Source organism: Seriola lalandi, unplaced genomic scaffold (assembly GCF_002814215.2).
Source record: "Seriola lalandi dorsalis isolate HSWRI2012SDOR001 ecotype SW California unplaced genomic scaffold, Sedor1 jcf7180002054378, whole genome shotgun sequence".
NCBI lineage: Eukaryota > Metazoa > Chordata > Actinopteri > Carangiformes > Carangidae > Seriola > Seriola lalandi.
Window position 1 is genome coordinate 733,059 of NW_019524931.1, and position 21,528 is coordinate 754,586.

General features: G+C 43.5%; 1 protein-coding gene across 2 annotated transcripts in view; it reads left to right on the forward strand.

Moving 5' to 3' along the window:
• The window catches only part of znf438 (zinc finger protein 438), a 48,696-nt gene extending 28,692 nt beyond the window's left edge, over nucleotides 1-20,004 (forward strand). The window contains exons 2-5 of one of the 2 annotated variants that reach the window (XM_023409009.2): nucleotides 877-974; nucleotides 14,445-14,714; nucleotides 15,064-16,854; nucleotides 17,007-20,004. In XM_023409009.2, the coding sequence (XP_023264777.1) occupies nucleotides 15,092-16,854; nucleotides 17,007-17,595 (2,352 nt within the window). In that variant the 5' untranslated portion in view covers nucleotides 877-974; nucleotides 14,445-14,714; nucleotides 15,064-15,091 and the 3' untranslated portion in view covers nucleotides 17,596-20,004. The remainder of the gene's footprint in view (nucleotides 1-876; nucleotides 975-14,444; nucleotides 14,715-15,063; nucleotides 16,855-17,006) is intronic. The other variant, XM_023409008.2, reaches the window with a different exon arrangement.
• The last annotated feature ends 1,524 nt before the right edge of the window (nucleotides 20,005-21,528 follow it).

The following is a 21,528-nucleotide window of genomic DNA, read 5'->3' on the forward strand; positions in this document are numbered from 1 at the left end:
CCCCCCACCCACCTCCACTCCTGAGCTGCTCTAACAAGGTTGTTGGAAGAGGATAAGGCATGTTAAATGAATAATTTACACAGGAGAGCGCTCCTTATTTATTTAATACGGCTGGATCTGACTGAGTGGGCAGCCTGCGTCCCCAACTGCTGAGACACTGTTGGCTAAACGAGCGCTCGCTTGGCTTAATGGAGGGCCAAAGCGACAGGCATTTAAAGAGAGCAAAAGGGGGTGCATATGAGAGAGAGAGAGTTTGTAGATAGGGGGTGTGTGCTTGTGAAACAGGCCGTGCAGAGTTGTGCTAGTGTGCAAATAATGTTGCTACTCAGTGTGCAGTTGCGCCGTGTTACTCTTTATACGTTAATGCAGACAGATCACATGAGAGACTCCTCAGCTGTTTAAAATGCTGCCAGGAATCTGGTGGTCCTCTGATGGATGTAAGGAAAAAATACAAACGTTCTGCCGCTAATGTACGGAGTCCCAAACTGGTCCATATAAAATAGATAAAATCATATTTATAGATAAAGTTTAATATATTGAAAAACCAATAAATTATGAAACAATTAAAAAAACATTTAAAATTTGTAATGACACATTAATAATGAAATGTTATTGTGTCTTTTATCATTATACGGTCTCCTGATTTTTTTTGTTTTATGAGCCATAATATCTTTTAATGACAGTGCAGTCACCACTACCTGCCCCCTCATCTTCAGCCTCTTCACTCACATTATTATTCATTTGTTGCACATAATGTCTTATTTGATTATTTAGTATTGAACACCCATATGCAATACCAAATACAATCAAATCTGTTACAGAGTTTGCCTCTCGACACGATTTATTTTAAAGGGTTTGTGTTTGATGTCTGTGCAGGGGGAGTCTGGAGAGGGGGGGACAGGACCACAACCCGGGCACCACCCAGGAAGAGGAGGAGCGAGGGAGCAGCGCAGGAGGAAGCAATCATTCAGTTGGTAAAGACTTTTTTAGTCTTCCATCAATTGTTTTTTTTATTTAGGATAAACTTCAACTCATTGTCACAGCAGCAGAAATACAAGAACAGATAGTGACAAAAAAATTGAACGTAACTTCTAAAAATAGAACGTGTGTGTTTGTGTGTGGTGTGTGTGTGTGTGTATATATATATTGCATTGCGACAGAATAAAAGAGGAATAAACAGAAAAGTTAAAAATAAATAAATACAAAAATTGCACCTGGGGGAATGTAATATGGTGGTGGATAAAGTGTAGCAAGGTTTTCTGTCACTGTTTGCAGATTTTAAGGGGTTAAAACAGCGTGGGGAGTATTGTGTATCTGTCCTGTAACAAAGGTGTGATGCAAATGTTGATCTTGTTCAGTTATTAAGCTTCAATCCTCACGCTCTAGTACTGGAGACAGAAAATAAGTCAGTTTATGACCAAAATCCTTTAAAATCCACTTCCTGACATCTGAGTTTGTCTGTATCTCCCTCTATGACCTCCTCCTCCTCCTCATCCTCCTCCTCATCCTCCTCCTCATCCTCATCCTCATCCTCATCTTCTTCCTGTGGACAGAGGCAGTCCCACTCAGCAGGGGCAATACACCGCCACAGTTCCTCTGTGTGTGTGTGTGTGTGTGTGTGTGTGTGTGTGTGTCTGTGTGTGTGTGTGTGTGTCTCTCCCAGGAGAATGAAATCCCACAGCTCACACTGACCTCATTATAAAAATAGCTCATCTATCCAGCCATCATATTTCCCTCCATTTCCCCTCTCCTCCACAATCTCTTAGATATATTGTGATGCTCTCCACCTTCTGCTCTCCCCTCTCTGTCTCTCCATCAGTGTTTGTGCTCGTCTTAATGTGAGATTAAAAGCTTATGCCAGTCCTTGTAGTGGAAAGGTTTCCCCTGCACCTGTCATTACCAATCTGGCCGTAATCTGGGATCACAACATGTCGTTTAATCATAAAACATCTCTGCATCACTGAAGGCGGTGTTTACATGATCTGTTAGCATTGTGTCTTGATAAGTTAGTTGTTATTTTTCCTTGGGCTTCCTCCTCTTCCTCCTCTTCCTCCTCTTGTGCCTGATCCGCTGCCTCTCTTCACCCTCTCTCTCAGTGGAGCCAAATCCCCCCATTAGAGTGAACAGAGCTCGCGTCTGTTTAATTTAACAGCAGCATCAGTGATCATTACAGCCCAAGACGGGCTTTGATCCTGCCAGACAGCATTTCCTATGGTTTTAATAACCCAACAAAGACACCTGAGCAGATGCTCACTTTATGGACTCCAGACAAAGACGGAGACAGAATGACATGAAGAAAATCTTTAGGAATGAAAGGTCCTTCAAAGGGGGAGAAAACTCTATATGGACTTTATTTAGCAGGAAAAAGGTGATTGAACGTTCATGCTGTTGCTCAGTAAAGCCACGTGTTACATTCACAGACGTTTTCATAAGCGAAGTACAAGTCAGCTGCGGGTTCAGATCTCTGAATACTGACCATTACAATGACACTGTATTTCAACATTTCCCTTTCAAAGCTGTGTTAATAGAGTTTTTTACAAAGCTGAGATCCAGGTCAGAAGATATAACCTTATAATTATATTTGCCGACCCTGAAGTTTTTGCTTCAGGAGAGAAAAACGCTCGTAGTTCGTCTTCACTGCAGGAGTTTAATGTAATATGCAGCCATTGTGACTGATTCTACTAAAAGCAACTTCCAGGTGTTTTACAGAAGTAGTCGGCAGCGTTGCAGAGTTTAGTTTAGTAGATGTGTCACTCAATCTCAAGCGGTTAGACGGCCTGGATGCCGTATTTGTGCCAGCCGCAGCAGGGCCCTGGATTCTTCTATGTTATGTTCAAGGTAACCCTGAAAGAAAATCTTCCTTTGCTGTCTGTTCCACAACCACTTACTTTACTCCCCTACCAAACGACGCACATACAGTACATGATGTCTGCGTCGTCGTCTTTTGTATATCTGAAACATCCCACTTTGTGAAATACAGGGAAGAATCTTGTTCCACAGTTGTGTATGGTTCAGGTTATGGGACGTCCCAGGTTACAGATAAAGCTCTTGCAGTTTAAAAGAGCAACAAGTTTCAAGTTCTCATATTTGTACCTTAAGTCTGACTTTAGTCCAAGTCTCAGATCTGTACTTCTGTTGCAGCATCACATACAGCAGCGGTTCCCAACCTCATGCCCCACTTGAAAATCTCAAAAATGTTGGTGGCCCATATCCAACACCATAATAATACAGAGGCCAAATAATGCGTTCTCAGAGCACTGTTTGTTTTAATGATAAGGATCGAACATCCAGGATTTGACTGAGAGCAAGGGAAATATGTAGGAGGCTGTTTTTCTTTTTTGTTTGATTGGGAGAGATCACTCGTCCATTCCCCATCTGTCTCTTTGTCTGTTTCCTTTTAATTCTTCCTGCTGCTAACCAGCAGTCCCGCAACAACATAAAAGTTCCTGACATTGGTGTATCACAGTGATAGGCCTTAATATGAGAAAGAAAGAAAGAGATTTTAAAAATTTTTTTATGTTTTTAAAGCTCATTTCATTTTACAACATTATTTTTGTGTGTGTATATGTATACACATACGTATACATACATACATACGTACATGTTATATAATTACATTTGTTGGCCCACTTGCAATACCTTCACGGCCCACCAGTGACATACAGTATAATGCAGCTATTGCATAGATTTATTTTAAGAAGTAATTGAAAAGATAAGAAGTAGCGCTTGTTTGTGTTCATCTCTCCTGTGTAACACCTTCTCACCTGTATACCCAGCAGCGTATTCCCCCCAGAAGGGCCATCTTATGTTAAATAAGAACAAGCTGCCTCGCATTGACCTGCTTTTAGAAGCCCGGGCTCACCTCAGCAGGAGAACTGTTGGGCTCATCTGCATATTCTTTTGATCTCACTCCGGGTCTCCAGGAGCAGCCGTCATTAAGGAAGTTTGCGCGACGTTCCCTCTTCTCTCATCGTGGCTGAAGCTCCACCGCGCGCCCCTTCCTCTGCCGGCGCCCTTCACTTCATCGCAGCCCTTTCAAAGTCCTCTTCCTCACCACCACCCTTCGCTTCAAAGCCGCCCTCAGTTGGGTTGAAAGCCAAAACCACTCTTGTCTGTCCTTCACCGCTAAGCTGATGTGTTTGTGTCTGTGTTATGTTGCCCTTGGGGTGGGTTACCTCCACCCCCACCCCTCCATATCATCTCTTCTCCTCCCCACCTTGCTGTTTATCTGTCTCTGGGCTCATCACGTCCCTGAACCTTCTCTAATTAGCATCCCACACAACACTGTTTATTTACTCAGGTACCGACAGGAGGGGAGGGAGGTGAGAATGAAAGGGAGAGTCGGAAAAAGGGAGAAAGAGACAGAGAAAGCCGGGAACAGGAAGAGAGAGAGAGGGAGGGCTGGGAACAGGAAGAGAGGGAGATATGATTCAGAGAATCAAAGAGCTATGAGACTCTCTCTCATAGCGGATGCAGGGGGTAATGATAGTTAGAAAGACATGATGCAGAAAGTCGAGAAAGTGAGAGACAGAGAACTTTCCCGCCTCTCCACGCCTCCTCTCTGCCTTTTCCAGCGTTTCATCTGAGATGCAGAGCACCTAAAATTAGCAAACTGGCAGCTTCCTTCCTTCCTTCCTTCTAGGGCCCCCATTAAAGTTCTCCCAGTGCGTTGAGTGATCATTAAGGTGGGACCGGGAACGCAGGTGCTTTCTTAGTGTCCCAGTCGAGGTTGCAGCGGCATCACTTTTCCTCGACAAGGCTGACATGAATAAAGATTCTTTGCAGTCCTCGTCTGTGGGCGTGTTTGCGTGGCAAACAGGTTTTTCACTTGTGAGTTGTGTAGCAGTGCGTTACAGCAGGCACGGCACATCTGTCAGTAGGATGGAGGAGCAAATTAATGCATGACGGACTGAGGGAGAGGATGGGAGAATGGGGCTAGATAGAAATGGACAGGTCTGTTGTTTATTTCTGCAGGCAGTGCAGGTTTGAACATCTTTAATCAGAGAGTACCTGATTTAATAAAGGTTACACATTATATATAAATATATAATATCAAATCCTTTGTGCGGGTTTCAACCTGTTTTGTGGCCCTGCTACCTGATACAGCTTTGTCTTAAGTCTTGCATCACATGTCCTACTTTCTGTGTCCTACATCATGTGTCAAACATCTGTGGCTGACTTAGATTTAAAACCTCAGTCAGCTTCAAACACACCAGTTCCTACAGAGTGTTGTCTGACCACATCTGAAGCCAGAGGTTTATCCTTGTTTCTGAGAAGCCAACAAATCATAGAAAAGGAAAAGATGCAAGAAATGTAGGAATGGGGAGAACGGTGCAGACTTTTCCTCACAAGCACTCATTGTGTTTCACGCAGTCATTCACACAAAAGGTGACAAATGTATATGTGTGAATGATGGAAAACAGAAGGTCAAACTTCTACATTCGTCTGTTTTGGAAAGTCACAAAAAAAAAACATATGATCCAACAATCACTTTGTCTTAAGCATATTGAGGCCTTTATTGAGGTCTATTGCAGAGGTCACTAAAAGGCAGACCGGAAGTCCGGATCCCTTTTAAATTATTGAGAATTGTTACATTTTGATGGAGCGTTTGTTTAGTAACCGACGCAGCTTTTCTCGCCTTTACGGCACTGGTCACATGACGATTCAAATCAGGGAGATACACACATGATCGTCAGAGAAAGAAGTGGGGACAGTAGAAGAGGGGAAGAAAGAGAAAAGGATGTGTTAAAGCTGTTCAGTTGTTGAGATGTGTTGAGATTGTTTATCAGAAATATGGTTCGGACTGATGGTTAACTTGGAGTTAAACATAAAGAACATTTTACACTTTTTATTTCATTTTGTTAATATGAAGCACTTGTTATAATCTTTCAAAGGCTCTCTGTTTGTAATGTAAATTATGTAAGTGCAACTTCTCTCAGACGTAGCGTGCACCTCTTGAATTGAAACGTTTGTGATCTGCAGTCGGACCAAACGGACTCCTTCCTGAGCATTTACTGCTGATCTTTATGACCAACAGTTATAATCAGCTGATGGTCACATAGAACTTTTTTTTTCCATTGTCTTTTATGTATCTGGAATGGAAACATGATCTTTACACTTGGGATCAGAGGGTGACCAATTGGAAGAACACTGCATCAACATTTGCTTTCATCTCTGGGAATACCATTCTGTCAGGATATGCAGAAATTGCTATTTGTCTTTGAATAAAAAAAAAGGCTTAGTCATCACTGTGGTGTAAGGATTTAAAAATGTATGTTAATGTTTCTTTTTATTTCCTGATCTCAAAAAGTTGAAAAAAAAACTTAAATCTTGGTCCAAAAGTTTGGCCAGCCTACTAAGTCAGTAGTGGGTGACCTCCCTTTGCCGACTGTTCAGCATGGGGTTGGAAATATTCTGCTTTAGTGTTGTGTAGCAGCCAGTAGCACAGGAAACATCGCGCAGATAGAAGGAAGAATGGATTCCACTAAATATCAGCAGATTCTGGACACAGATGTCCTTCAGTCTTTCAGAAAGTGAAACACCTACTTACAGGTAGTAAACCGATGTCTCCCTGGGACAAATTGTTTCCTTACCCTTCTACATCCTCAATCCCTATATTGGAGTTCAACATGTTTTTATCTGCTTCCTCATTGCCACAGAAAGACATCCCTGTATGTCCGGCATCCTGTGTTGTACATCCACCGGTATCTACCGGTTTTTGTGTCTCTTATCTACTTTTTGTAGCATCATACCAACATGTCGTAATTTCCTGCTTTTTTTCCTCTCGGTCACTCAGCAAAATGAGATCGCAGCGACTTCATGACATTAGTGACTCTACATATTTATGAAACCAAATATCTGACATTCTAACTTCCTCAGTGCAAGAATCTGGTCATTACTAAAATGGTCCAAACTTTCTAAAGAATTTAATGACTGGAATTTGAGCAGTATTGGGAATTGCATTCACTGCATCCATGTTTACTCATTCGTTCTCAAACACGCTTCCTTTCACCTTGCTGTGCTGATGTCTGACCTTGGGGGGGGCTATTATGCTCATTTCCAGCTCTATATTTAATTCTGGGACTCCACCAGAGTAGAGCACATTGACAGTTCAAAGAAAGTCCTTATTTGTCTCAAACTGTCTGTTATGCAGCCCCTCAGTGAGCCTTTGACTCACACAGGCAGTATTAGCTCAGGCCTCCTTAAGAACCCACTTTCTTCTGATTGGGCCAACTGTGGAGCAAAGCTTCTGAAAGAAAACCTTAAAACTACTTAATAACATAAGTGATCGGAAATGGCAGCTTTTCTTCTTCATCCATGCACATTGGAGCCCGAATCCGATCCAGAATATATGAGGGTGGACGCCACCAACATCCGCATCAACAAAGACTACAGCAGCACTACCTGCTTATTGTGTGACATAATCATAGTTCACTTAGTCTTTCAGTCACAGTCCGTATATAAAGGTTTTTCCATTTTCCCCTGTTAATAGTTGTATGTGTGGCCCGATGGCCAGCCAGACCCTCATGTCTCTCCCACACTTTCTACCCTATTTCCTGTCTCTCTCCACTTTCCCTATCAAATAAAGTATGATTAAAAAAATGCCCCAAAAAATTTTACTTAAATTTTTAAAAGACATTTGCAAAAAAAAGAGCATCTTCTCGACATGGCGACAGGCTAAAACTGTCCAAACTCTTCCCGGCCTCTTCTCTAACTAGCTTTGTTTGAGGGCGTGTCAAACGAATCAGTAGGTGGGCTTTATGCAAATGTATTACACAGTCATGAAGATAAGCTACGGAAGAAAAGCCTGGAACAAAAACAAGGTGTTTCAGGCACCTAAAGTTTTCTGTGGAAGAGAAAAACTTTCTTTGCTGAACTTTTACATGCACAAAAAATCTACAGTATAAACACACTGAAGGAAAGGGAATTCCATTCACTACATCCTTCTCCACTTATATGTTCCCACTCCTTGTCACCTCCCTGTTCTGATTTCTGACAGCCCTCATCCCTCTCCTCTTTTTTCTCCTTTTTCTCCTCCAGCTCCCCTCCTTCCATTTTTCCACCACTCTTTAGTGCTGTTTGACCTATTCAGAAGGGTCCAAATGTCACAGCGGAGGGAAAGGTCAGGTAAAGGTTTAGTGTCGAGCAAAGTCTGGATGGCTAACACAGTGCTGGCTGCCTGAGGGGGGAGCACATTAACACTTGAGACCTTGAGCACACACCTCTGCACACGCACACGCGCTCCGACACACTGCTGTCACCTCGGCTTCACGTCGACGCCACTCAGCCCTGAGCCGACAGCCGTGTCATCGGTGTGCACGTGCACGTGACCGTGCGTTTGTGTCATTTTGTGCGCACGCTCATATGCTCATTTGGTTCATCTGTGAGCATGGATGATTGAAGGTGTTACAACTTCCTGGGGATGACACATGGCCTTGTTGGACATCAGGTCAAAGGTCATTGGTTGTCAGGGGTTTACAGCATCCTGCCTTCAAAGGGCAGCGCCTCGTTTTTTACTGAGTGTCCACATTCTCTGCAGTGACCACTCTCTGTTCTCTGCCTCACTCTGGAATATTTTTACCTGGAAAACTGTTTAAATACAAATGGAAATGATTAGAGCAATCATTTCATTATTTCTAAGATGTGAGTCAATGAAAGCAAAACATCCAGAGTCTCAGTTCAGCGTCTTCTATAAGAGGAACGGCAGGTGAGCAGTGGGATTTCTCTATCGATTAATCTACATCCACATGCAGGGCAGAGCAGCGGGATCCTAATTGGAATGGATTTCTCCCTCACATTGATTTGCTCAGGTGACAGTGGATAACATACGGGGTGTGTGTGTGTGTGTGTGTGTGTGTATCTGTGTGCATGCCATGAATACCATATGGTGCTGTAATGTTCTCTCTTGCATTACCTTTCACTGTTTGTTGTTTGGTGTTCTGTGTGTGTGTGTGTGTGTGTGTGTGTGTGTGTGTGCACGTGCATCTATTTCTTGGCCCTCTCATTCAGCAGAGCTTTGGGACAAAACAAGGACCTCTGCAAACACTGATTTCATTTTCCCCATGATCGCCTTCGCTCCAGACCCTAGCTCCTTGGCGTACACGCGCACACAAACGCGCACACACACACACACACACACACACACACACACACCTTAGGCTGGAGAGCAAAGATGAGCAGTTAGCATGCATGCAGGAAGACGCGATCAAGCACAGATAATTCTTACATTCACTGAGGAGGAAAGAAAATGGTATGATCTCATTTCCTCTTGGACTGCAATATCCATGAACAGCTCCTTTTGTTTTAATTGAGAAAATGTATATTAATATATATATTTATATATTTTAACTACCTCTCTCTCACACATATTCACTAATCCCACATGCTGTGTATGTGTGTTTGTGTGTGCGAGACACAGAGAGGTAGAGGGAGGAGGTCGGTGAAAGATGGCCGCTGGACATGGCTTCTCACAGCCGGCTGGCCCCGACCCCCTGTGATTTGCCCTCTTATCTAGCCCAGATCCTGGCCTTTCATCTGGGCTAAAACCTGGGGGAGCTTGGCCTCTGCTGGGTTTTTAGCCCTCCCTCCCACATGTACACATATACTCTTCATTCCAGACCCCCTCCATCTCCAGGCTCTATCTTTGAGTCCCAGATGAGAATTGCTCTCACCTACAAGGGAGATAACAAACCTCACACTCCTCTGCTCCCTGCTCTGCTTTCCTCAAAACACTTCACATTTGATTTTCATTAAGTCTCACCACAAAAGAAAAAACCTGATTCCCTTTTCCTGTTGTCTACCGTTAACAAACTGTCCAGAGGCTGACAGTTTCACATGAGAATGTCTTTTAGTGCTCTTAACTTATTCTAAAAACAGGCGAGGTTGTCTTGCATTTGGGTCGCAGCCACAGACTCGATACACTGGGAGCAGAATGCTGGACTCTGCAGTTCAAACAGTAGTTGGCCCAAAGCGAGACAAAGCAGAATCAGAGAATGCATCAGGGATGCATTACTGGCTAACAATAGGCAGGTTGTTTTGGCTGGTCAGCCCATTGGTCTTGGCCAGAGCACCTCTTCATGTGACCCAGGTCCTGGTTTGAGAGTGTGAGCTGAAGTTATTTTTTTGTGTGTGTAGCTTTGTGCAGTTCACTTCATACCATTTCATTCCATTCCAGGTGGATGCCTGGCCCGTCCCCACACTGCCCTTCTGCTCAACCCTGACCTGTTTCCAGCATAAACAGCAGATCGTCACCTCTCACCCCTCTGGCTTTACCTGATAATCTGTCTCTGTGGATCACCCCCACCTTTTCTCTTCTTTTTCTCCCTCAGCCTCCCACATTCTGACCAGAAACCAGGTTTCTGCATCACCCCAGCCCTGACCTCTGACCCCAGTCAGATTAGAGTGGTTGGCATTTCAAATCCAGCAGCAGATTGAGTAGCGTCTGTGACCTCCCCATGCATTTCTCCCCTCTGAATCGAGGCAAGGCCAGTCAGATCGCAGTAACATCTAAAGTTAGACACGGGTTTGCAGTTGAAGGCGTTTCATTCACTGAAGTAACATCTCTGATCCACATACACCAGTGTGTGGAGGTGAATACAGTGGCGTTGGAAAGTTTTTAGACCTTTTCACTTTTCACACAATTTATCGTGTGATAGATTAATTGATTAAATTTCCTTTTTCCCATTTCTCTACACACAATAACCCATAATTACAGAGCAAGAACATTTTTGCTAATTAATTGAAAATGAAAGATTTTGATCCTTTGCTAGGTGTAATCTGTTTGCTTTGATCATCCTTAAAATATTGTCTCTCCACAACTTGATAAAATGCTAATTCAATTTATTTGAACACAATTAAAGCTTGTCAGACCAAAAACTGAGCTGTGAAGTCCAAGGAACTCTCCATGGACCTTTGCTATTAGATTGTGTTGAGGCATGGATCTTAGTTTAAAACAGTTTCTAAAGCTTTGAATGTTCTTTCTTTTTCCAAAGTAAAGAGCTGGTCGTCCAGCAGAACTCAGTGATCAGGGAAGAAAGGCCTTGGTCATGCAGATGATCAAGAAAAATGAATTTGTCTGATCAAAAGGTTCACCTACAGGGGCAAGAAAACCTGCTTTCCTGGATTATTTGCTTCTAAACTGTGACCTGGTCCTCTTCTAAATCACAAACACATTGAGCTTATGGTAGAAAAACACAAACAATTATAATCTGTTGTGTCTTTATTTAACAGCCATTAAACATTAACAGTGCTGGTGGAAAAAGCAAGTGAACCCTTGGATTTAATAACTCATCGATCCTCCTTTGGCTCCAATAACCTCAACCCGGCTCCTCCAGTAGCTGCTGATCAGAGCTGCACAATGTTCAGGAGGAATTTTGGACCATTCTTCCTACAGAGCTGCTTCAGCTGCATCTGAGGATGTCCGGTGTGAGTGTCTCTCTTCAGCTCATTCCACAGCATCTCTGTTGTATTAAGGTCTGGGCTCTGACTGGACCACTCCAGGAGGTGGAGTTTCTTTGTTTGACACCTGTAGTAGATTTACTGTGATGTTTAGGGTCATTGTCCTGCTGCATCACCCAGTTTCTACTGAGCTTCAGCAGGTGAACAGACACCCTGACATTATCCTGTAAGAGACCTGGTTAAACTTCACAGTTCAATTTCCTCATGATGATTTGGAGCTGTCCAGGCCCAGAGGCAGCAAAGCCCCGAATAGTGATGCCCCTTCCACTGTATTTTGTATTCATGTTTAGCGTGCAGTCCTTTTCTTACACCATTCATATTGCTGTTGGTTCTTCCCAGACGATTCACCCTTTGTTTCATCAGTCCACAAAACATTTTCCCTTTAGTGTTGTGGAGAGTCAAGCTGCTCTTTGAAGAACTTCAAGTGTGCAGTGATGTTTTTTTGTGGAGAGCATCAGCTCCCTCTGTGGTGTCCGGCCATGAACACAATGCTTAGTGTTGTAATGCTACGCTATGTTGCACCTTTTGGAGGAGATTAATACAGAGCAGTAACACTGTCTTGAAATAATTTTCTTTGTTTTGTATCTGCCATTGATCACAGTTTCTCTTGCATTAGATCGTCAGATTGTATCTCAATATGATTTAAACCTAATTACTTTTTACACCTGGTTAAAAGTTTACTGGTCTGCCTCTTGAGCATCTCTTCCTCTGAATTTTTCCAGGCAGTTTCTTTCTTTGCTTGAATACTTCAAAAGTCACCACAAGATAATGGAGGATGATGTTGTTGATGTCCCCTCACTGGGACGTCAACAAGTGAACAGACTCCTCCTCCTTCCTCTCCTCTCTTCCTCTTCTTCTCTGCCTGCTCCCATGTGACACTGAGAGGAGCATCCCATAGTATGAAAAGAGGGGACACACACACACATAGAGGGTAAAAATGGGAAGAGAGAATCGAGGGAGAACAGAGGAGAGTAGCCTAGAGAGCTTCTTCAAATATTAATGTTGCGTGGCCTACACCAGTAAGGGAGACTTTGTCATTGCCCCATTCTGTATAGTGAATAACTAGATGTGGCTTGAGGCCATGCTTGAGGCTTGAGGAGATGTCATCATCACCGAAACTCACCTGTTGCATCAGCGTACTTCCTGTTGTAGAGCTCAGAGTGTGAGTGTGTGTTAACGCAGGATCAGACAGTGTGAAAACACAACAGAGTTATTACCAGGTTTGAATTTAGACCAGTTTTGGACTCTTCTGTTGATATAAGTTTTAAGAATTAGTGGCTTTAGTCACACTAGCAACATGGTTCTTGGAATGGTTGGTCCACCACTTTGATCCAGACTGAAATATCAGAACATTTTTGCATGGATTGCCATGAAATTTCCCCTGACTTTTCCTCCAGTTGTCACTCATCCAGTGGACAGTCTCAACAAGCACTGGATGGATAAAAAGATCGATACGAGGATAAGACTGTGCTGACCCTCCTCTTTGCATTTTGTATGCAGATTCATGCAAGGATACATTTATTGGCATCATCATGCTGCACTGCAGTATGTAACTGTTACATTTTATCTTAAAATATTTATTTTTAATATGTTTCATTTAATATTTGTACTCCCTCCTGCCACAGGCTTCATCGTGGTCTGTGCAAACACATCTGTGTACAGATGTTTTAAACACAGCAGCTCAGGAACAGCGCATGGTCAGATTAGATGACCTTGCTGAACTAATTTGCATATTAATGAGAAGCGTTGTTGGGCCAGGCTGTGTATTTGGTAAGTGCTTGTCGCTCTATCTCCCACCTTTATAGGATGATGATGACGAATTCCCCTTGGTTTATTGTCTAATATTAAATGCACTGAGTTTCTTTAAATATTAGATGTCGCCAAGTATTAAAGTTCAAACAGGATACCCCACCCCCCACCCTCCACTCTGCTCCAGTGCTATTCCTACTTTTCCAGGTGGAATGAGACAAATGGATGTAGTAAAGCTGAAACTTGTTTCTGTGTGGTGTGACTTGGTGTCAGATGACGTCTGCTGAATCATGTGTGACAAAAGGATTACAGGCCTGCTGGCTGCTTCTCCAGCTGTTGATACACACCCTTTTTTTTTTTTTCTCCTTAATGTCAAACTTTCACATGGTAGAATTCATCGCCAAGCGTTGCCTCTACACGCTTCTCCCACTCTCTGCAGCCACATAAAATGCCCAGAGGAACACACATCCCACAGTTTTATTCCACTCTGTTTTCAGCCAAAGTCACAGTCAAACTGGAATCAACTATCCACGCAGAGGAGGAATATCTCCAGTTTTATGGAGTCGTAATGCGGTAGGGGTACTGTATAAATAATCTCTCCGCACAGAAACACTTCCAGCTGTTAAACAATATGCCCTTTGCAGTTTTTCTTTTCTTCTCCTTCTTTTTGAACATAGAAAGCTTCTTGCCCAGACTGCTTTGAAAATGAATACAGGGGTTTTTTTTTCCTTGTATTGAGAAATTATGTTTTTGAATTTTTGCCTTTTGTGACACCTCCAGATTGTTGCACTTCATGCTGATTAGTATTAGAGTGGAGCTGGAACTCTGCCTGTATTAAAAAGTGCTTTTGAAAGTCAGGTCATAATGTGAAATTCAAAGCTCAGAATCTGTTTACAATTAGACCCTTTGAAGCATTCCACTGTAATCTCTCCCTCCTTTTGATATAAAGATACAGTATTGATATAACTAAAGGGAATTTTGCCTTTGTTTTTAAAGCCATACCTGTGGCTTTTGATTGATGGGTGGAAACTGTTCGGTAGATTCAGATAATAAAGACTTGTTTAAAACCTCACTCTGAGGTTATAGGTTCCTCATAGAGTTCAGCAGTATTTTGTATCAACACAGGCAGAATGGCGAGACCCAGTGTGGAAAAAGCCTTATCCCCACTGGGCAACCATGAAACATTATTTGTGAACAAGGGATGATAAAGTAAATCCAGGGCTCTTTTTTTTTTTCAGCGGCATCCTCATTGCCTCTGGCCAGGTTGCAGTGCTGGTCAGTGGAGGGGGAGATGAGAGGAGAGCCCCCTCTTCATCTGGTAAAGATCCTGCCGTTGGGCAGCTTTCACGCTCCACTGACTGATCCTTCCAGGAAGTGAGGGGAGGTACAAGGACCCCCCCACAGAGCCCCAGCATGTACCTTGGCTGCATGCTGAGCCCAAATCAAAGGGGGCAGTCTGTCCTAAGCCTGGGGGAGAAAGAGCCTGCTGAGTGTGACCAGAGACATGGGTAATAGGACAGCTTGTCACACTTGTGCAGATGCCTGTATTTTTGACAGTGTGGTTCCTTCTCTCCTGCTTGGGTTGCACAAAAAAACCCTTTTGCACTGAGGTCACATTTATTGTAATGACCTTGGCAGCTTCCAGACAAGACCAGGAAGTCATGTAGCCATCACAGTTATTACTATTAGGTATGTTAGATCAAACAGATTTAAGACTGCAATCATACGCGGTGTTGCAATGCTGGCAGTTACTGTTGATGTGGAAACTTTAGGGTAGAAGGGCAATTTAATGCTGGAAAGGAGAGCTATTCTCAGTGCAATAACTAATATAAATGATTTATTGTGTTTACGTTTCAGTTGGTAGCAAGTGAGTCCAGCCCTTCAGATGAAGAGCCTTCAGTTCCGGAACATCGCCCCCAAGGCCCCGGCCGTGGTGCCCTCCCCCTCCCCTGCGGTCCTGTCCTGCCAGCCTCCCTCTGCCCTCCCTGAGGCTACCACCGCCTCCAGCCCCAAGTCCATCATTGTGCCCACCCAAAACTATGCACTGATGCAAATAGCCGGTCAGGATGGCACGTTCTCCCTGGTGGCGCTGCCCCCTTCTGTCTCCTCCCAGACACCACAGCAACAACAGCAACAAACCCAGTCAATCCAAAAGAACCTCAAACTGCCCATTCCCAGATACCAGCCAGTGAGGAGCAAGGGGACCACAGATAAGGTCAAATCACCACCACCAGCTGCCACGATGAAAAAGGCCTCCAAGGCTACTATGACATCACAGACCAAATCAGTGGTGGGTGGGTCATCAACAGCTGTAAAGAAAAAACAGGAGTCCAAGCACACAAAAGAAACCTTAGTGCCGAAAGAGGAACCATCCGAGCAGGTAATTCTGATTGACCCGGGCTCCTCGGACATCTCTGTCACTGCTCTGCTTCCAGACAATGCTGTCCTGTATCCCAGCTCTCAGTTGGAGCGAACGCCAGATGGCTCTGAACGATCCGCTACAACTGGCCTTATTCAGAACCTCCAGTACCCCCCTACTGCTGTCAAAAGCTCCCCAGTCAAATCCTCAGAGGAAAGTAAGACCACAGTGAGGCTGTGCCAATCCAACCCCACCACAGGCCAGCCCCAGAGCAGTATCACTGTCCTGTCCCCGGCCATCTTCAGCAAAGCAGTCCAGATTATCCCATCCCCACCTAAGGGTAAACTGCCCATTCTGCCCTACTCTAAAATGAAGAGCACCCTCATCCCAGCTGCCAAGCTCAGCAGTTTGTCGCCAGAGAAGAAGGATTTCTCCAGCCAGACAGGACACACCAGCCCCATAGATCCTACATCCAAGACCCTCGAGCCAGCCGAAGCTTTGAGTCACAACCAGGTGTCAAACTCTGCTCTACAGCCACAGGCCAAGACCACACTCATGCCTGTTTTGGGGACCATCCAGAAACCACCCGGCAAGAAGCGAGGGAGGAAGAGAAAGACAATGGAAGACATCTTGGCATTTGAGGCCCGAAAGAAGAGGTCCTTGTCCTTTTTCCGTAGAAGGGTCCCTGAGAAGCCGCCAGCAGTTGTTCCTGGCTCCAAGCAAAAGGAAGTTGACATTTCAAAGAAGTACCGGAGCATCCGCCCCAAGCCCATGTTGGTTATGGAAACAGTTCCCCAACTGGTTAGTCTGCCTGCCATTACCTCAGAAGGCCAGGAACAGGAGCTCGTACTTGGTCCCCAGCTCCCCACCACTACTCCAACCAAGGCCCCTGACTGTCCTCCCCAACCAGCCCCAGTGACCCTCCACCTGAAAGGTGCCTCCCATCCCAGAGTGTTCATAGGCAGCCGTCCGCTGCACCGCTGTCCCACCTGTAGCCGCTGTTTCCAGTTCAAGCACCACCTCCAGAGCCACATGAACAGTCACACCAACAGTCGGCCCTACGCCTGTCCAGTGTGCCGCAAAGCCTACGCTCACTCCGGCAGCCTGAGCACCCACATGAAGCTTCACCACTCGGAGGTACGACCACGTCGCTCTCTGTGCTGTGAGTTCTGCGAGAAGGCCTTTGGGTATGTGGGGGTGTACTTCAGTCATCTGAGAGAGGTCCATAAGGTGGTGCTGACCGTAGAACCGTCGATCAGCCATCATGAGGATGACATGTCTATTGAGGGGTAAGATTATTATCAGCTTCATCATAAGGATTCCTACTTAAACACGGCGTTTACCTTGGTGCAGGTTTTGTGAGATTCCAACACTTAGATTAAATGTGTAAATAAATTGATGAGGCAACATTCAACAGTGCATTGTTCATTCTCCTCCCCAGGGCCAACTCCCCAGAGCCATCAGATGAGCAGGACCATGAAGACCCCGTGGAGCTGCAGATCAAATGTGGTCGTTGTCAGGCGATCACTCCCACCTTTGCTGACATGAAGATGCACTTACTGTACGTGCACAGGGAAGAGGTCCAGGTTCGACTTTATGATGGCCAACCTTTGCGGGGGGGCCGCGAGGTTGAGAAAGAACTGGTCAAGCACGCAGCCCACTATTGGCGGCAATTCAACGAGAAACACAACCTGGTAAAGTGCGGCAGCTGTGACGAGGAGTTCTTCTCCTTCTCCAAGCTCAAGAGGCACATCATGTCCCACCACCGGGGAAGAGAGGGGACAGACAGCGCGACCATCTCATCACCAGACAGCGGTGGAGGACTCGGTGTCCTTGCGGCAGGTGCAGCCTTTAACTGTGTGCTGTGCAGCGAGGTACTGGACACTAAGGAGGGGGTTATGGAGCACTGGAGGAGTTGCCACCACTGTGAGAAACCCAGCCTGCTCTGGGACGCCCTGAGCTCCTACCCTGGCCAGGAAGAATGTGAGGCGGACGGGGATCTGGACACTCCTGCTCTAAGCCCACACTAACCAGCCTGGCCCTCGGAGGGCATGGAGCCCTTCACTGTGGCTCCTCCTCATACACACTCAGTCCTAACAATCAGCAGCACAGGGATGGAGGGTCTCTCTTATGTCTTTTACCACTAGTTTCATCTTTCACCAGTTCAGGCTTTTGACGTGGGCCAAAAGAAAGGAAAGGAAAAAGAATGGTGAAAACTGATCTTTGTGTTACATTTCATAAGAGAGATTCTCTCTAGGTCAGAAAATCCAATTTTATAAACAATATTATTTTCCATGTTATTTTGATTGCACTGTTTTTATTTGTTTTTTGTTTTGTTTTTTTTTTACTTCATTTTGTTTGGAGGTATGTATTTAATATCCTGTTGGAAATTAGATGATTATTTTTTTCTACTGCTTATTTAAATGTTACTAAATGGCTTATTTATAACCAAGCTGACACAGTGAAACTGTTAGATGGTCATTTCACCCAAACACTTACCTCTTGTGGTATTTAGCCATGCATATCATTTGGTTTTATGTGCTCAGTTTTTGCGATATCTGTTGCTGAGATTTCTGCCTCCAATCTAGAGGAAAAATTTGATTTCAAAAGTTCAGCACAACAACATTTGTTTAGGCGATTTATGATTAGCAGAGTGATGACGAGGGAGAGAGAAATGCAGAAATAGGTCCTAGGGCAGATACAAACCAGAGATGTTGTGATTTATCTTAAAGCCAGTTATTTAACTTGGAAGACAAATACATGTTCAGTTTATAAACTGTCATTTTTAAATACTGCATCTTCCACAAAAACAATTGAATTGACCTCCATTGTTTTGGATTGCGCAGTAATTTTAATGATGACGTCTTTGACATCGACTGAAACAACCAAGATGATCTGCGTGGCTGAATAGCACCGTGGGAATGTGTGAAATATGTTTTTTGTTTATATCTTTTGAATCGGGTGGAGTGATCTTTTGAAATACTGAGAAATGTAAATCTCACAACAAGGGCACACTGTCTACTGTCACACTGGCTGACAATTTATCTACTGGCCTTGGATTATTACAGGTTAAAAGACGTTTTATGCGATATTGCTCGTGTAACAGAAAAATCAATATTTTCAGTTATGACTTGAACTTTCAGTCTGACTAAGGGCAGTATTAGGGTCCTCTGTCAACTTGGATCCATGAAGAAAACACTTTTCTAACCAGCACCCAAGTGACATCCTTGTGGCCTTCTGAAAAAAAAAAAAAAAAATCGTTCATGCGTAATGTGGCTTATCATCAGTATGGTCCTCTGTAGGCCAAGTTCTATCTCCTTGACTTGTTGATTAATGCCTCTATGTGTATTCTATGATATGCCAAGGGTCTATTCACACTAGTGATTGTAGAAGTGAGTTTTGCATTTAAGCTTTTTAACCACTGACGGAAAACTGTTTGTCGATTTAGTAAACACGCAAAGGAAACCATCGAATTGCCTACCTGTCGTTGCCAGCTCATGTATGCACCTGTGGAATTGTGTGCACCCAGACTCTATGATTAGAGCTAATATAAACCGTTGTCAAGTCCAGAAAAATATGCTATTTTATACTCTAGATTAATACAGATCTTTTAGTATATTTATGCTTGTGGTTGGTCCTTAAAGAACCAGCACCGAGACAGTTGTTATGTTTGCTTCTCCTAGTTTGGGGGACGCTTGATGTCTTGTTATTTGGTTGGGAGTTCATTACTACATGGCAAGTACCTCTGTTAACATTTGTCTGTGTTTATCTTTCACATAAAAAAATATCACAGGGTCAAGTGAATGTACCTGAATGTTTTAAAAACCCTACCAAAAGTATATGCTATATAGACTTATTCTATAGATAGAAGATATAGATATATTGAGAAAAAAACCATATATATATTTACATAGAGTAACTAGTGAATCAGCTGCTTTGTTCTGTCACAGTGGAGGAGGGGAAACGAGATGAATATATCATTGCCAAACCTGGCAACAAAAGCCATGCAGAGCTGTCCTTATGTGTCTGACACAAAGCGTAGGACTGTGAATGAAGGGCAAAGCACTGATGTGTACATGTCGCACTGAGTGAGTCAAATGCAGCATACTGCACTACTGTTCATTGAATGCCATGTTTGCGTGTTCATCAGTGAACTGTCCTTTGTTTCCATGCCCTCAACACAAACCAGGAAGTGACAGAAGTAAGGGTCAGACTCTTCTTTCCTCAGTTTAGATGAGAAACACACACGACTGTCAGCACAAGTCCGAAAGTGAAAAACCCCACACCAGGTGATATAATGTGTTTGGCTCATTCAATCTGTTGACGGTGTCCTAAAAAACAAAACAAACAAAAAAAAAAAAGACTGAAAGTGTTTGTGCTCTGTTTGTGTATCTGAAGAACCTGATGTTTATGAGAATAAAGATATGCTTTGTTGAAGACTACGGACTGTTTGTGGATGATTAGGTTCAGAACTATGTTACACAAAAAGCTTTGCAGTCCACTTGGAACATGCCATTCACGTTCTGCTACATCCAACAATGAGCTAACTGCAGCTACAAGCCACTGAAAAATGACAGGTAAATTGATATAATGCTGTTGTTGTGGGGGTTTAATAATGTAATAACGTTGTATTTTATGTTTCAGTTGTCTTTTAAATACATAATTATATTGGGCGTTTTTATTATTATTATGAGAAAAATTGCATATGACAGGAAATTTGAAGATAATCTAAATGATTGAATATTGCTTCCAGCCTAACTCTTGTTTCTATCAGCTTCAGTTTCCAGTCTGGATCCAGACCAGAGTCTGCACATTGAGCAACTGGACCACACGAAAAGTGAAAAACATTTTTCTGGACATAAGGTACAATTATAAGCCAATATATGTGTCAAACATCAATGTCCGAAGTAGCAATTGAAAAATCCGGCACACTGTCTGACTTGAAATAAACAATTTATTTGCAACTTCATCAGGCAAAAAAAAAAAAAAAGTTTGATGATGAAAGTCTAGCAGTGAAATGTTGCAAATAAAGTGTTTATTGGTACAACTGCTACTTCGACTCCACTCATCCTGCTCCTATGCTCCTAGACATGCAAAGTGTTCTTGTTTTGAAACATAAATGACAAAAGTAGGGCTGCAACAAACAATTACTTATAATTATTACTGATTAATCGTTAATTGGTCTATAAAATGTCACAAAAAGGCATCTTCAAATTGCTTGTTTTGTCTGACCAACAAAACCTAAAGATATTCAATTTGCAATGATAACAAGGCTAAGAGGCTACAGCTATGCTAGCAGCTGTGTGAAGTGAAGCTAAATGCTTACATGCTGTCATTTACCACGTTAAATGTTTCCAAATGAGTTCAGTGTGTTAGAATGCTAACATTTTCTAATTAGCACAGAAGACGAGCTAGAGTTGAGGCTGATGGGATTGTCTCATCTACTGTAGCAAAAAAGACAGACTGAGTTTGGGTTGAGGCAGACAGGAGGACGGAGTCACTGTGTGTCCATCAGAACAAATCCAGAGAATTGCATTAACTGATATTTCACTCTGCAAAGGTGTGTGCGTGTGTGCAGGATGTAAGGGTCATGCTAAGTGGTGTAGCCCCAGGGCTTTTAGGAGCCCATATATGCCTCACCTCTGTGCTCCTCCTCTCCCAACAGACCTTCCATCTGTCTGCTGAAGCGTCATAAAATAATAAGACCCACAGATACAAGTCTGCAAATGTTTCTACTCTTTGGTTTTAATGCACATTCTTATGTCTCTTTTATTAGACACCACACAGGATCCACAGAGCAGAAAAAAAAAACTGGCTTAAAAACACAGCACATGGGCTGGAGACGATTTCTGGAAGACTGCTGAGGTTCAGACAAAGGTGAGGTTGCCATGTTCTGAGAGGAGCACAAATACAATAGTTGCATGCCTTTTGATGGCTTCATATTTAATGAATGGAGATGACAT